General features: G+C 40.7%; 1 protein-coding gene across 1 annotated transcript in view; it reads left to right on the forward strand.

Moving 5' to 3' along the window:
- DOCK3 (dedicator of cytokinesis 3) overlaps positions 1 to 17,213 on the forward strand; it is a 551,204-nt gene that overhangs the window by 25,756 nt on the left and 508,235 nt on the right. The window contains exon 3 of the mRNA XM_019547385.1: positions 8,190 to 8,230. Within this exon, the coding sequence (XP_019402930.1) occupies positions 8,190 to 8,230 (41 nt within the window). The remainder of the gene's footprint in view (positions 1 to 8,189; positions 8,231 to 17,213) is intronic.

The raw sequence follows: 17,213 nt of genomic DNA on the forward strand, positions 1-17,213 counted from the left end.
CTCCCATAGGATGCTTCATCCTCCCCAGAATCTCAGTGTTCATGAGCAGACTGGTATCTTGAGGTATGTAGAAAAAACGTATATAAAGCTGTGTCTGTCGGAGTTGTCAAATCTCTCTGAATTGAATCGGAGGCTTCCAATTTGATTCAGAGAGATTAATGGGTCTTCTGATTCGATTTGGATTTGGAGATTCAGCCACCAAATTGGGCTGAATCTCCTCCGAATCAAATCAGTGACTGAAGCTTCACACAGCCCTAGTAGTCATGCCTGTTCTAGGAGTGCTTCTTTACCTTATTTTGCCAGTCTGTTTTGCTTCAATTGTTCACGGACTGCTGCACTAAAATTGTTCAGTTTGATTTCAGCTGGTTAATTATTTTTCCTTGTTTTTGGTTCATTTAAAAATCTTATGCTTGGTGTTCTTGCTAATTGCATTGGATTTCCATCTTATATTAGCTTTTTGAAACGCAGAACTTGCTTTACCTATTGTGATTTGTATATCAAATATACAGTTCCCAGTATCACAAATGATGCTGCCTAGATTTGTACATTTATTAACAGTTTTCAAGACTTCACCTTTAATGTAGATAAAGTTATTAGTTGTTAAATTATTTTTTACATCTTACCTTTTGATGTATTAATAAGCCGATATTAGCAGACCTTGCAAGACAAACTTTCTTGCATGTTTTCACTTGATTTGAGACAAATACCATTTGTAAAACTTAAGGTCTTCAAACTCTTCATCTATACTTACAGTGCTCCCTTTTCCACTGACAGGTTATTTAAAACTTAATTAGTAACATTTGCAAGCAAGGTAGGGGACAAGATACAGCATTGCCTGATGCAAATGTTAACATTCAACCATAACTTCTGAATTTCCCTTACTGCACGTTGTTCTTTCTGAATTAGATGTCATAATTTGAATGACCTATTCAGGACTGCGTTGTTTTTGTATTATCTGCTGTGTAAGTTGTCAGGTGACTTCTGCAAATCCAAATAGTTCAGGCATGCTTTTGCTGTCAAGTAGTATGCAGGATGACAACCTGTGTGTATTCTTTCCTTGCCTTTTTATGCTATGTGTGGTCTCAAATGCTTCCATGCTTGCTCTCTTTCTGACCATTTTGTTTGACTTGGGACATTGGCTGCATTTAAGATTGTAGATGCAGGTTTGTTTGTTTGTTTGTTTTGTTTTCTTTTGTTTTTTAATATCTGTTGGGCATACTTGGCTCTCCAGCCAGGTTACGATGATTCTGATTTTGAACCAACAAAATAAACTCAAGTCTCAGACAGACTATAAAAACAAATGGCATTACCTTTTACTCTCAGGATTAGTAATTTTTTTCAGGAAATAATTTCTTCTGTTGCACTAATTGAGTGCACTAGCAGTAACAGATAAATATTTTTTTTACTCTTTTGGTTAAGCAATGATTCATGCATCAGCAAAGAAGGACACTTGTCTTTTAAAGTAATTAGATTAAAAAGCCTAATCCTTTTCATACAACTGATTAAAATAATTTTATTTAAATTTGTGCTAGGAAATTAACAATAGAATGAGAAATGCATGAAAAAATTATAAATGAATTATTTATAAATGAAATATTACTAGTACATTGTACATTCAGGTGTAAAATCGTTTTCTTTAACTTATTAATACAGTAATGAAGGTAGAGATGGAAAGAGCTACCACTTTCAACACAAGGAATATCCCAGAGCAATTAACAGCAATAAGTAATAAGTAACAAAAAAAGGAAATGCTTGGAAAATCAGTTTGATTAAATAAAGTCCAGGTTTTTAAGGGCATTATTTGATATACTCCTTGAATCACAGGCAGTTATTTTGAAAAAACATAAAAGCTCTGAACAGGTTCCTTAGAGGGACATAATAAGGGCTTACAAAATATTAAGTGGTGAAGAAAAATTAAATGGTGATTTATTTATCTTTCTCAATACAAGAATTCGGGATCATAAAATGGAAATAGTAGGTAGTTAATTTAAAACTAACAAAAGGAAATGTTTTCACATAGCTTGTAATTAAAGTGTGGAACTTGTTGCCACAGGATGTAGAAGCTGACAGTTTAACCAGATCCTGCAAGGGGTTGGACACGTTCTTGGAAGAAAGTTGCATCAGTAGCTGTTGAACATGAGAGTTAGGGGTACAACCTCTGAACTGGAACCTCCTAGACTTTAAAGGCTGGAGACTGCAAGCAGGAGAGGAACAGGGGAAAACCCCTGGTCCTGCCATGTTCACTCTTTCCTTCAGCATCCCCTCTCTGCCACTATGTGATATGGGAGACTGAGTGAGGTGGACCTATGGTCTGACCTGGTTAATGGCAGTTCTTGTGTTCTGTTGGGGAGGAAGAAAGTAAATTTTGTAGTTACTCAGTTACAGTCTGATACTTGGATTACAATGATGTAATTGATTATAGGGTACATTTGGTAAACTCTTGAATGCTTTTAAAATGCATCTTTCTTCCTTGGTGTTCAGAACATGGCACGTGGATGCCGGCTTATAGAATAAGAAGCAATTAACTATTTATACTGGCACTACCTATTCTGTATAGGCCTAAAACATGAAGCTAAGCATTACCATCCTTTACTTACCTGCATGTTGAAGTCCCAACAAAAAATTGTCAGAATTGGGGCTCGTCAAATGAGCTCTGTTTAAAGCGCTCCTACTGCCATTTTTCAGTATGGGGATGCTGATGCACATGACACTCGAGAGTGCTAATTCCTGTGCTGCAGCAGACTCAATTATCTGAGTCTGCTCTGATGCAGCCTCTCTGCTTGTGTATAGATGCCCACTCCTATTAGAGTGTCTGAGCTTCCCTTCCCCTCCCTCCTCTGGCTTCACCTTCCTGTTTCCGTGTCCCTGGCCCTGGGGATGGGGCAGAGCTGTTTGCCATAGCCCAGGCATCCCATGTAGGGGGTGGGTGGCCTCTGCAGGATGCAGCCCCCAGATAATCAGAATTGGACAGCCCTAGTTTAGCCTGTCATTTGAAGTAGTTGTCTGGTTTGTGGCTACCATGGTCAAAACTTTAGCTATTAGGAGCCATACAAATGAGTTAGATGTTGGATTGCAGGCCAGTATTTAAGAACCATGTCAAATAGTTGCATGGCCAAGAAGATGGAGATATGACTGTTGTAAGTTCCTGGTACTCCCTATTAGGGGTGTGCAAAATGTGCCCTATTCGATTCGGATTTAGATTCAGCCTGAATCAGGGACAGTGATTTGATTTGTTGATTTGGATCACTGTCCTCAATTCAATTCAGCTGAATCCAAATCTGAAGATTTGATGCTGATTCAGAGAATCAGTGATTCGGCCATAGACACAGCTTTAAATGTTTTTTCTACACACCTTGAGGTACCAGGCATAGCTCGTAAATGCTGCGAGGCTGGGGCAGATGAAGAGTCCCACATGAGCCTGCATGCTCAGTGGTGAACCCGGAAGTGGACAGGAAGTAGTTCTGGTCCAATTCCGAGTCCCTCAGGGAGGCCCCCTTGGCTCGGTGATCAGCTGCAGTGGGAGCCCAGGTGCTCCCCCAGACCCAGGAGGCACCAGTTGCGTGGGGGGGGCAGCATGCTTCCCAGTGGACCCAGAAGTGCTTCTGGTCCACTTTCTGGGTCTGCTGATGTGTGCTGGGAAAGCCCCCCCCCCCCCCCCAATGCTTCTGTGGGACGCTCCATCCACCCCAGCATTGCACCATTCACGACCTGCCTGGTACGTTAAGGTATGTAGAAAAAAAACATTTAAAGCTGTATTTATGTCCGAACTGCCAAATCTTTCCGAATATCTCTGAATAGATTTGGAGGGTTTGGATTTGATTTGGAGAGATTAAAAGGTCTCCTGATTCTATTCAGATTCAGGGATTTGGCTGCTGAATCGAACCGAAACTCTGCTGAATTGAATCAGCGACTGAAGCTTCGCACAGCCCTACTCCCTATGCTGTTATATACCTATGTAAATGTCAAATGTAAAAGCAATAAAAAAGGTTAAGATATAGAAATGCATAATTGAGGCACTTGTAATTTTATATTTCCCTACAGGGAATACATGAAATAGCCATAGAGTTATGATTGATTCATATTAGAGCTAGAGGTCATAAGATTTTTAAGCACACCTTAGAATTTTTCCTATTTGTTTTCTACATGGAGTCATTGCCTTTTAATATTTCCAATGAGACTGAAGATGAGCCACCCTCAGGAAAATGGTCAACCCCTTTACATTATTAAGAAGGAGAAATATCAGGTGGGTGGAAGCATTGGTTGTCTTTGTTAGGAGTAGCTCTTTGCTTTAGTCGCATTAGAACAAGAAAACAATGAACCTTATAAGAGGCAATTCTTCATGAGTTTCTCTGCAACTTTAAACTGAAAGAAAATTCTAATTACCAGAAAGTGGGTCATGCTTGGGAATGGGGATACTATTGATGCTCAAACACTTATTTAAAAAACTACCATTTTACACATTCTGCTTACGCGTTGTCACCCTCCCTCTTTTTTGTGTAACTGTACAATTATTGAGCTGAGATAATTTTGGAATAAGGTGAGACAAAACACAAAAAATTGACACTAGCTATATCAGGACAGGGCCTGAGAGTTGCGAGCTGGGTACTGTGTCTACTCTGCCCATTTTATTTGGCCTGGGTATAGCTGGAATGGGAGCAAATGGATGGAGTTCTAGGTCACAGTCCTGGGCTTATTCTGTCTCTCACATCGATGACCCAGTTGAAGTCTCCTGTTATCACCATTGGCTGGGTACTGGGCATCGCCACAATCACGTTTTCCAGGAAGGTGTGCCTTCTTGTTTCCTTATTGGCTGGTAATTAAACATTTAGGAAGTCAGATTTCCCACCCTGTTTCAAAGGTGGCTTGTAATAGCATGCCCGCAATAATCTCTGTGCTGTATGGGGTCTCACTTTATCCCCTTTCAGCAGAATAGCCAACCCCACTGGTCTTTTGTCATTTGATCCCAACCACATGAAGTGGCCATGTGGTCAGCACTTTTTAAATAAAGCGTAGTTTTTAGAACTGGCCAAGCCACATTCCTGGAGGCAGGTAATATCTGCTTGTAGCTGTTGCAGGCATAGCTGTATCTTGTCCCATTTCTCTTTCTTTAGCAGGCTTCTCACATTTACTAAAGCTATTAAGATTCCCATGATAAAAGCAGTGGGAATGGGGGTGAGGGGTGCAGATGTAGCCTTTCCTTTTTCATTTCTTTGGCTTTTTAGCCTTTTTGCTTAGACTTAGGGTCAGGTTTTTCCCCAGCTTGCTGGAGTCCCTCTGGGATTTGGATTCATTTTTCTAGGCAGTGTGGGGTGATGCCAGGGTCCTTTTGCATATTGCCAGTACCCACTTGTCCTGGTCCATTTCTGAGGTTTTTCATGGTTCCCTCTGTTCGGCCTCTATCTCTTTCTGAGAGAGGGTTTTCATCAGTGTTTGCATATTAGTCGAAAGCCAAAGGCTCATGATTTATCGCACAGATCATTAGGCTAGGCCATAGCAGAGTCAACAGCATTTCAAGCCATTGGTGATCCCGTAGCTCAGCACTGCTCTGTGTGTGTGTGTGTGTGTGTGTGTGTGTGTGTGTGTACTCCAGATACCTTCCTCTCCCCTTCCCACCTTCCCCACAAAGGTTCCATGGGTCTATTAGTCCCTAACTCATGACTGGAACCAGGTGTCATTATCATGTGTCCTGGGATCCTCCAGAAAGTTATATGCATATAAGGCAGCCTGGTCTGCCTTCACTTCATGGGGGACAGGGCCATACTGATCATATGTGCCAGGCTGAGAGAGGGGATAACAGAGGGATTCTTGACAAACTGTTTGGGCTCCTTCTCATGATGTTTGCCAGGCATTTAAGGCAGGTAAAGAAACAGGAATCATTGGAAATGGGGAAGAGAGGTGCAGCTTGCCTGTGGGAGTAAAGCAAAAGTAAAAATATATGCAGTGTGGTGGTTCACCATGACTTAGGAGAAAACGTACTGAGGGGTACTGCATTCAGTGGGCCCTTAGATGGTTTGCACTAACCAATCCTTGTGATAGAAATCTATCAGCACACTTGCCCCATATGAGCTATATGTTTTATAGTCATGCTCAGTGATGGCTTTATTTAATCAGCTTCATAGTTGGTTTCCATTACAGATCATGTGCTGCATTCAGCAGTTCAAAGACGGACAATGTATTTAGTGAGGTTTCCTTATATGCAAATATAAGAAAAGGAGCCTTTTTCCCCCATGGTAACCGGGGGGGGGCGGGGTGTGGAGAAACCTCATCTTGTATTAGAGTAAATACAGTGTTATTTAACTTAAGGGTTAAAAAAGAGTAATTATCCCAAAATCAAGCACAGGAAAATCAGAATTAAGGGTAGGTGTAAAAGAAATCCTAACCTAAGGTATGGATTATGTTGTTGAAGCATAACATAGCTCCAGGGTGGATTGATTGAAATCAAGTTGATATAAATCATGATTTAAATCAGCAAGCCACAGAAGCCCTTCTTTTTTTTTAAAAAAAAAAAAGAAAGGTGTATATAGTCATTGGTAGATGCAACAATTAAACTGTTGGTTTACAACTAAATACATTTTTACAGTCAGTTTAGTACATCTATTTCCTAGCTACATAAACTCTCTCTCTCTCTGTGTGTGTATGTATATAAATAAATAAAAGATATTTAAAATGTATGTATATGTATGTGTGTGTGTAGCTAGGAAATAGATGTACTACTCAATCTACTGTAAAAATGTATTTAGTTGTAAACAACGTTTTTAATTGGTGTGTCTGTATAAAAACTTAACATATTTGGAGTGTTAGAAATCATACATTTAGTATGCTATAAAAGGGTGAAAGATGTATTTCATATTCACTAGGTGATTAAACTTTCTGCTGTGATGTTTCCTTTTCTTATAGTGGCTTGAGCCCAGCATTTGTCCTTTGTGTGTGCACACTGATTCTCAGTTGTACATGCTGTCAGTTTTGGTTTTTTCTATGTCAGTTTTTGATGCATGCTTGGATTACATAGTGAAATTAATTTCCTCTGTAAAAGGCAAGAGAAATCAGGCTCTCGGTGAAGCATATGTAATTTGTGAGGAATGTAATCCAGCCCTTTGTGTCTTGTACTCCAAGCTATTATTGGAATACTGACTGGAACTAGCTAGTTCCTCTTGCAACCCTTTAGACATTGTAGCGGGAGACATTCTGTAGGGCTAGGTAGTCCACAGTTGCATCCCCAGCCAGGCTTGCTCCCTCCATTCCCTTGTCAGACAGCTCTCACTGCTCCAGCTAGGGAGACAGAGGGGCAGGGCCAACCCTGCCTTCTGGAGCAGACAGCACAGCCCAGCCCAGGGCTCGAAAGCATGCTGGGATGCTGGGGGACTGTGATTTAACTTGATCCAGGAAGGGGTCTGGGACAGAAGTTTCATAAACTGGTTTGACCCCAATTAGTTAAATCTGATACTACATTGAACCAGGCTTATCTTAAACTAGTTTGAGCCATTTTGAAATTGGTTTATGTGCACTGACTGAATTTTTGTTCTGTTGTAGGTTTAAACCAGTTTCTGTTCACTTAAACCGGTGTATGTGTAACTTCTGTCCCTAGCCCTGGGCACCTACAAGCATAATCCCTGTCCTTTAGTACAGGGGCCCTTGCTTACTCTCTTATCTGAGTTATGATATCTTTTGGCATTCTTGTAGCTTAGCTTGACATAAATACTTTAAAATGCCATGCACCCATACCAGAGAAAATATAATGGGACATTGTTTACACCATTTAAATCCTTTCTACACGTTTGCTTTCGAGACTGTGTATGTAGTATCTACAGAAAGGCAATGGTCGAAATGTATTTGAATGCATGTGTTTTCTTTTTGATTTTTTTTTTTTTGTAAACCTAAAAACTCAGGAAAGTCTTATATGTGCACTCACCACAGCTGCCAATAATTGCACGTATTTTAAAGTTTAAAGTGTCTTAGAATGCTAAACTGTTTTTATCCCTAATAGGAATAAGCATGAGTATCACATTCTTAATGACCTATTGGTACTGCAGAGTAAAAATCTTGCAAGAGTTTAGAATCTGTACAAGCTGCACAGGCTGTTTCAGAGATGATCTCATCATTTATATACTGTTGCTAGTTACAGTCAAATTATTTTGTTGTATAGAAAGGAAATGCCACAACTAAATACATTATATTTTGTTCTGTTTCAGGCTGGTACAGAGGTGTTTCTATTAAGAAGCCCAATGTAAAGGTAAGTGTGACCCCCATTTTCTATTTTTAAAGATTATTTCAGGGTGATGGTGCTGTACATCCCTGAAAACCCATATTTTTCTTTTCAGTTAAATCTCTACGCTTTAAAATCTGTTTTGGCATAGGAGGGTTGGATTGAATTCCCTGAGTTGATAACCATTGCTCTAGTCATCCAATAGTGTAAAGGCCCTCTCCACAGTTATGTGTGTGGGCTGCATCTGCTTGAATTTTTTTGTCCCACAAAAAAGATCATTATACGCATCTTGATTCTGGATTTTTAAGGAAATAAATTTAAAGGAATTCACTTATAGATATGTACACAGATATCTTATATCTCTGTACCTATTTATATCTCTATCTTATTTTGATAAATTGTATTTAAAAAAATATATTTTAAAATAAATCTAGAGTAAAGCAGGATATTTTATTGTTCTATATTCAATAGATTTGTATTTGATTTTGATTGTGGTTTAGATTTGATTACTTTTGGTCAATCCCAGTATTTTATTAGGAGGGCTTTGTTTGCTATCAAGTGAATTTTATGTGCATATATACATTTAAGGAAGTGTGTGTACACATAAAGATAAGCTATTCCTTTATGGTTTTAATACATTTTCACGGTAACTTTAAAATGTATTGAGTAGTAGTCCTTTAAAAGAAATAAAACCTGCATAATGTTAACTCGACTTTGGTTTTAATAAAAAATCCATACATTTTTAGTATCTCTTTTTATTTGTGCATTTTATTGGTAAATCTTCTGTTAGAAATTGTATTCGCAATTCTTACACAAGAGCCATTCAAACCTACCATGGTTTCCTAGGTAACCAGCACAGGACTCCAGAAACAGCCTTCATAAACCAAAAGAAATCCAAGCAGCATTTTTTCCTTTCCCATATTTCTGTATGATTTAAAAGGGTACCTGTTGGTAGATTTACTGCCTGTATGGATTACTTCTTTCTGGGTTAGCTATGTAAAATTGCATGTGCGTGCATGTGCATGCATGTGTGGGGAGAGAGAGAGGGAGACCAAATGGTATTTTGTTTTAATGGGTTTTTTTGAATGGGTAATTTATACCTGTATTTAGATGTCATTTGCTACCACAAGGGGAAGGGGGGATTCCTGTTGTATCCATGTTGAGTAAGATCCTTAGATTTTGTTGAAAAGTTCTAGGATGTTCTTGCTTTGTATAATAGACCTAAAATCTGTCAGAGGGGTCAGCTGGGGGCCCATTAAAATTTGGGTCAAGTTACAAGCCCCTGAAAATTACAGTTCATTCACGATCGTGAGAGGCTTGTTAAAGGCTATCAGGGTTACTGTCTGCACTGAGCATTCTCTATCTGGATATGTTTTATGTGTGCCAATCAGTTTGTACAAGTACCATCCCCACAGAGCGGCTTCAGTATGCTCTATCCAAAGACTGCAGGGACTATACTTGCTATTCCTGACTCTGTGAGCGAGAGAAGGAGAAGGAAACACTGTGGCATCAGAAATAAGTTTAGCGAGATTGCTTTTTGCTCTCACTGAGTCTCTGCTGGTATCCAAGCAGAGCAGTATGAAATGTAGAGAAAAAGAAGAATTAAGGAGTTATATGTAGAAAGTTGAGGAGCACGGGGAGATTCAGAAACAAGATGTGGGAAGGGTGGGAGGGAGGAGTAGAAGGAATGATGAGATAAAATTGGAGTTGAAGGTGGAGGTGGGAAGATGCACAGACTGGAACAGGGATTATGCCCAGAAGAAGGATGGTGCTAACTTAATGAGTTTCTTGTTTTCTCTTAATTTGTTCATTTGTTCTGTGGTTTCATGCATTATATTGCACAATGTACAAACCCTTCACTGAAGAAAGAATTATTGATTTTTCTCATAAGGTATTCTGTTTTCTTTACCATTGCAGTATCTGAGTGCTTTGTAAACAAATTAATTTATTTTCATAACATGTGTAAGGGTAGGGCTGATATAATCTCTATTCAACTGAAGAAGAATTGAAGCATAGAGAAATTAAGGAAAAAAGATCTATTTAATTTTGGGTGCTGTCATGCCCTGCCCACCCTGGGTGACTAGCTACAGGGTAGCAAGTTGAGATGCGTGGCAGTGCTGATAGGCTGAGGTGCTTTAGTTTGAAACTTTACACATGATAGGTCCTCTCTTTGAGACAACCAGAAGTTGATTTTCTAAGTACTTAACATTATGTAGCGCATAAATGCCTGACTTGCTTTGAACTTAAATAGAGATTACTTGATTAAGCTGTGAACAGATGTTGATTTTTGTCAAGCAGAAAATATTTTAATGCAGAACTGCCAAGTCAACAAAAGTGTTATGCCAGGTGGTTAGAGCCAGGAGGTGTTACCAGCACCTGTAGTAAGGGGGCAAGCCGAAGACCAGCTAGGGTTCATGTGCTGAGACAGAGGGGTTACCAGAAGTAGATGTCAAGACATGAGCCAAGGTCAAAATTGGAGTTCTGAAGTTCAGGGACTGGGTATACAGGCAGAAATTTGGGAGCAGGTACCAGGGAAGTTGCATGGACTAGAGCGACTTAATGTCTGAAACCAGTTTGTTGTGCAGCAGCATCCAGGTGCTGCAAAAGCTCCATAAAAGCAGTACTAGGACCAGTCAGCAGGCTGAGGTTCAGCTTGAGTGTTGCTGACCTAGCTGTCTGGCTGCAGTGCAAAGGCCTTACAAGGACAAAGCACAGGCATATGGGCATCCTTGCCGCTTGTCACGTGACAGATCCTCCAAAGTGTTTGTCCAAGAAGACTTGCTAACAGTTTGTCCCACATTATCGTGACAGACGTCTGTACAATTTTCCAGTAATATTGTCATAGGGCTAGTGCACCAGCAGTCCTCCAGGCATCCCACAATGCACCACTTTATCCCTAAGTCTGGTTCCTCTGGAACTTTGTCCAACCACTCTGGCACTGATTGCAGAACTCTACTGCCTAGAGGTGTTAGGCTCTAGGTGGCTGCCCTCAGGTATTTGCTGCCCTGTATGGTGATTTGCCAGCTATGTTGTGATCACCACACTCCCAAAACCAGCAGGGGAACACCAACTACTGGGAACCTCCAGGACCCATCAGACTCATTAACTACTTGCAAATATAAGTTCCTCCCCCGCTTGGAATCTCTAGAACCCTTCAGGTCTATCCAGGACTACTGTACCCCCACATACCAATCCACCCTTCCTCCACTATAGTCCCACAGTAAGTGCAGCAGCTGAACCAAGGAGGAGGTGGTTGATATCATCTAGGGTACAAACAAGAATCAGTGGGTCTGTGGTCAAGCCATTGAAACAAGATGGTCTGTCAGCAGATTGCTAAGAAAATGGCAGCCTGGAGTCATAACCGTGACTGGACCCCGTGGCGCTTCAAGTGTAAGGTACTGAGGCAGCAATTCACAAAGACATGGGATAGTAACCACATCAGGCGCACATGGGGTTCTATGAACCCACTGTGCAATAATTCTTTCTTGCATCTCCATGGTGAACATCATGGTTGGGTCTAAAAATGTTGTGGGACGTGGCAGCCCACACTGCCATCCAGGAGTGTAACGAGGACTCCAAAGCAACTGCAGGTGAGGACACACAGCCCCCACAGGCCAGCACCGCAACCTGGGCAATGAGCCAGATTGAGGACTTGCAGTCAGTTCTTCTGTAACTGGCCAGCTGCCAAAGACACACAAATTTTGAAGTGGACCCAGGCTTGGACAGCAAGGACCTGGAGCTTCCTGATATTACTACCACCCAGTGTTCCTCAGCTGTGTCCCAGCTTGGACCGATGGCAGGACAGATCCAGGGGTTGGTAAGTGGCAGGTCCTTGTGAATGGGTTTAGGGGCACTCAGGTTGGAGAACTGCAGTTTGGGATGGTGCTGGAACTGCTTGGGAAAATAATTCGCTATGGCCCACTTCCCCTTCTTCCACTTGGGGGTGTGAGTTGTTAAAAGGCCCCAAGGCAGGAAAAGGAGATGTTTAGTGAAATTAGCATTGGTTTTGGAAGTTTCATCTTTAACCATCACTGTGTGGTCTTTAACCATCCTTTGTTGTGGGTCTCTATTGCAGGGCAGATTGTGGCACAACATGTCCCACAACAAATGAGGCATCTGTTTATAGCCTTAGTGACTGCCTGTGGAAAGGGAGTAGCCTATCACACAGGAGTTCTGGGGGAGAGGCAGGAATCGCATCTAATTTTTCAGGGCAGTGATCAACTATCTTAGCCAGTAGAGTCTTTCTTCTCCTACAGTCCCCAGCGTTAATCACAGCACATCTTTTAAATGCTGCAACAAATAAGGCTGGAAACTTTGTCAATAACTTAGTTTACTGTACAACCCAGGCTAATTGTCAAAGAAAAAAATATCCTTTACACTGAATAAAGCAGGGTGTCTGTAGAAAAAATATTACTGGTATGTGATAATATAATTAAATTTATTCTCTCGATTCATGTACACAGGGGACTGAATTAAGATTGTGCAAGTAACTTTAGTTCTGGCAACCCCTAATCTTGAAGTGCTAGAAATTTTGTTTTAATGTAGGGTATGTATACATGTAATATCCTAGATCTTTAGAAACTATATAATGAAAAAAACAGAAATTTGTTCATGTGGTATCACTGACATTCACATAAGTCACTAGCAAGGTGGAAACAATTTACCCACCACACAGACCCACACCACCCTTATTCAAAAAGAATAACTAACTAAAAGAAGTTTTGGATTTCATGCTCTGTTTATGCCAGCTCTAGAGAGGACCCAAGACAATTTGACAGTACGTTCCACGGGTATTTGCTGACATTTGGGGAGAGTTGGGAATCTTCAATTTTATTCCACCCTCTGCAGGGGAGTATGCTTTAGACTAGAGGATGCTATCAGTTACCTGTAAATGTTACCCTGCCATTATCCTTGTTTCTATCTCATCTGTTTGCTTTCTATTTTTCTCCTCTAATAAGTCCCATCTCCACACCTCAAGCATCTTATTCCATTCCTTGTCTCCTTACCCAGCTAGTTCCAGTTTCTACCTTCTGTCTATTTGTCTTACCCTGCCCCATTAGCTCCCAGTTCCGGTCTTCATGCCTGGGCTACTCATCTAATGTCACACTGTGGAAAATGAGCAAATAAGTATGTTAACGTTGAATTTGGGTCTTTACTGCACATCAACTAGTCTGCAGAAACTATCCACATTCCTAATGTTACCCTCATCCAAGATGGATTTGTTTTAAATCACTGGTCAGGAAGCCTCGATTTAATTATTGTCTTCTACAAAAAGTGCATTCTTGTTGCTTGATATAACTTTAATAAATATTATTCACAACTCAGAGATAGATGGAGGTTTCATTTTTAGAAGGTAAACACTATACATTTTAAAGTAGTGATTTATTTTGATATTCTGATTAATTTTTCAGTGACATCAGAAAACTGAATTATGATCTGGTTATTTTATTTACCAAAGCTATTAGAAGCAGATGGTTGTGAAGTCACTGGGGGGTGAACTATCTCCAATTCACTAAATTAATCATGGATATTTGGGGTATATTTTTGTCACATATTAGGAGGACAACAACAACTGTCACAAAACACAACAGACATTTTAAATTGTTTTATTTAACTAAAACAACAAGCTTATGTATTTTAGATATTTTTCTTCAACAACAAACATGTATAATTATTTTAACAAAATAAAATAAGCATCTGTATTTTTGAATTATTAACTGTTTTAGTTACAAATGTGAAATGTCTTTTTAACAAAAGTAGATTATTTCAGCCAGGTCAGCATGAGAAACTTAAAGTACTGGGTCATGCGGCAAACTCAGTCTTCAGATTCCTCTTCCTGTTCATTCATAGACTGGAAAAAAAAGACAAGCTTTCCTACTCTTTCAGTTCCCAAGTGATTTCTTAATTTAGAATGAATGCGTCCAAAGGAAGAAAATATTCTTTCTACACCTGCTGGAGAAAGCTGGATTATCACTTCGATAGTCTCTGGATCCAGGTGCTTCAGTGACTTCCACAGGTCACTAGTGTGGCTTTCTTTAAAACTCATATTTCTTGAATGGTTCACCCTTAGCCCTGAAACTTGTTATAGTTGGTATTATTCAAGGATGATTGCTGGATGCCCATATCATAGCCAGCTCCTCTTCTTTCGCTGTTAAGGATTGACTCTGGTACTGAGTATTGAGAATATTGGCAAGAAAATGAACTGGAGAAGGTACTTGATCCATTTGTTTTTTTTAATGCCTGTACTTTAACTCTGTCATTGTGCATTTCTCTTTTCAAGGTCTCACTAAGTTCCTTCCAAATTTCAACAGCGTCAGCAATAAAACAGTGATTTCCCTGCACTTTGTGCAAGGCTGTGGAAATAGGCTTTGGGATAGTCAGCATACGTTCTACATTTCTCTTAGGCCCAGTGTTGAGAACTTTGGCACGTATAGTTCCATCTATTTTGCTGTGATTTTGTTCACAAGTTGTCATCAGATTGGGTCGGTTCTCAGTATATCGCTCAAAACAGTCCACTATCGAGTTCCGCCACATGTCTTGTGGGAGAGTTGAGTTTGGTTCTGCCTGCTTTCTTCAGAGCAGCTGCTACAAAGTGGTTGTTACAGAATTTTTTGCAACTTCAAAAACATTAGCTTTCATTTCTGGAGCACTGAGGTCTTTGGCTAAGAGGTGTTGTATCAAATAAGCACTGCAGCCATATGTTATTAGTTTGGGGCTTTTTTTACTTTCTTCTAGATTTCTTCTCATCTTTGATCCATTTGCAGCATTGTCTGTGACAAAGCTGTTTACTAGATATTTACATTTTTTTTTACAGTTTGTTATAGGTTTTACAGCTACGTCTTGCATGTATTCTGCTGCACGTGCATTTGCTGATGTATCAGTTGTTTCTGTAAGGTAGATAGTGCCTTCTTTTGTCACATAAGCACATATCACTGGATCATGGTGGACATTGCTCTACCACTGGTCTATCAAGACCTGTGTTAACATTTTTCCTTTGTAGACTTTTTGCACACTGTTCAGTTTCTTTCTCATATGCTTTATCCAGCAATTTGCCAGATATATCTGCTGTCTGGTGGACTGTCTCCTTGTAGAAATGACTGAACCGTGTCAGTGAAGTATGTGTTGTCAACTATACAGGAAGGAGAGTGCACCCGTTGGGCTTCGATCTTCCGGTCACATGCTGCTTGGCTTTGGATGCGTAGGGCTGTCTGTTGCTCCATCCCTATGATCTTGCTGCGCAGGCGTCCTGCCCTGAGGTAGTCTCTTCCCCAATCTCACCTGCCACGACTTTGTTCCTTCAGTGGTGGGATCCGACTACTGGGGCTCACACGTGTCTGGGATCTCTAGACAGCGGTCTTCCGCGAGGCTCCAACCTCCCCTACACCTCACCCTGCTACTCAGCCTTGATGAGTTGCTGATGTCTCTCGGCCCGACCCTCGCCTGTTGGTGTTCTGGGCTTTCCTGGGGAGGCGTATTGGGTCTAACCCAACCCCCAAATCTGAGTTTCACCTTATGGGTTTACGCAGTTGTCTCAATTCCCTCTAAGGCAAAACTTCTGCCTCGTGAGAGGTGGTCCTGCCCCTTCTTACCCCTAATTCGGGTTCCAAGGATACCTTCCCTATTGACTCTCCTTCTAGTCTTCCTTCCCCTGCTCCTTCATCCGTGCCACCTTTTATCTTCCCGTGCCAGCTCCTCCCGCTCCTCTCCGCAGCTGGCTGCAGTTTTAAAAAAACGCAGCTAACAAGCCGCATGGGTCCTGCTGCCACTTCCGGTCTCGCCACGGCGCTGGCCACAGGTAAGGGATTCTCTGTTTTTTTTCTCTCTCTCCTTGCCTTCCCTGTTACGTTCTGGCCCCCAGGGTCCCCCTTGGCTCCTCAGGTTTTGTTCCCTGTATCTTCTCTGTGACAGAGTTTGTTGCATAAATAAACTAAGCAACTTCTTCATCAATTACCAAGAACCATATGCTGGTTCTTATTACCACCTAATTATGGTTGTTTCTGGATGATGGATTTTTTTTTCTTTTAGCTACACGTGTTATACTATGTGATATATGTTTGACTGGAACACTAGTATCATTTGCAGATAACTCTGAATCTGTAGACAGTGATTATGATGTTGAAGATGGATAGTCAGAATCCTGTATGTGACGAATGGAGCCTCCTGAATAAAAGAAGTCAATGCAGTCACTACAGTACTGCTCATTTAGTATTACTCATTGCACTCAGTACTACTTTAGAAGTGAAACTGTAAAAGGAAGATCTGCCTATTCCAGCCATTATTTTATCTCATAACTGCTTAAAAAAATGTGATGGTTCCATAAAGTACCAACTACATTTTTTGCTCAAACGTTTTTATGAGAATTTCAGTACTTCAGAAGTCCACCCAAAAGATATGGACAGGGAAGACAGGCAGTCCTTAAGAAAGAAGTATGAAATAAGAAAGTTTACTAACCTGGAGATTCTGCATGTTCAGACATGTTCCATTCATCATCTTCAAAGCAGCTTCTTCCTGAGAGGGAACACTTCTTATGCTGATGTTTCATTTCTTTGCACTGTTTGCATTTTGTATGTGTGCCTCTTGCCCACAAGTAGAGGAACTTCATTAAAATATTCCCAAACAGGGTCTCAGGTTTCATAGCCTGGCAAGCCTGCTTCCATTATAGGTTTTCCCCTCTACCGTACTATTCCCTCACTAGATCTCAAATCAGTAGAGAGGCTATACTCAGAAACTTATCCCTCAAGACTTCTGGAATATTCTGCTCAAAATGTTTATCTTTTGTTTCTACTGTCCCTCCCTCCTTGCATTTATCTTCAGATTCTTCAATCTTGCCCAGATCTGCTCCACCTCCAACAATCCTCTGTTCATTTCACTTCTTGAAACTTTGTACTACTAGAGGGAGGCAAGGGCTTGACTGTGTGTACACAAACTTGCAGAGAGACAAGAGGGCTTATGGGTAGGTAATCCGGTCTGTTATCTCTTATTTCCATATAGTGCTGTTAGCAAGGATGTT

This window comes from Crocodylus porosus, unplaced genomic scaffold, assembly GCF_001723895.1.
Source record: "Crocodylus porosus isolate Cpor-Errol unplaced genomic scaffold, CroPor_comp1, whole genome shotgun sequence".
Taxonomy (NCBI): domain Eukaryota; kingdom Metazoa; phylum Chordata; order Crocodylia; family Crocodylidae; genus Crocodylus; species Crocodylus porosus.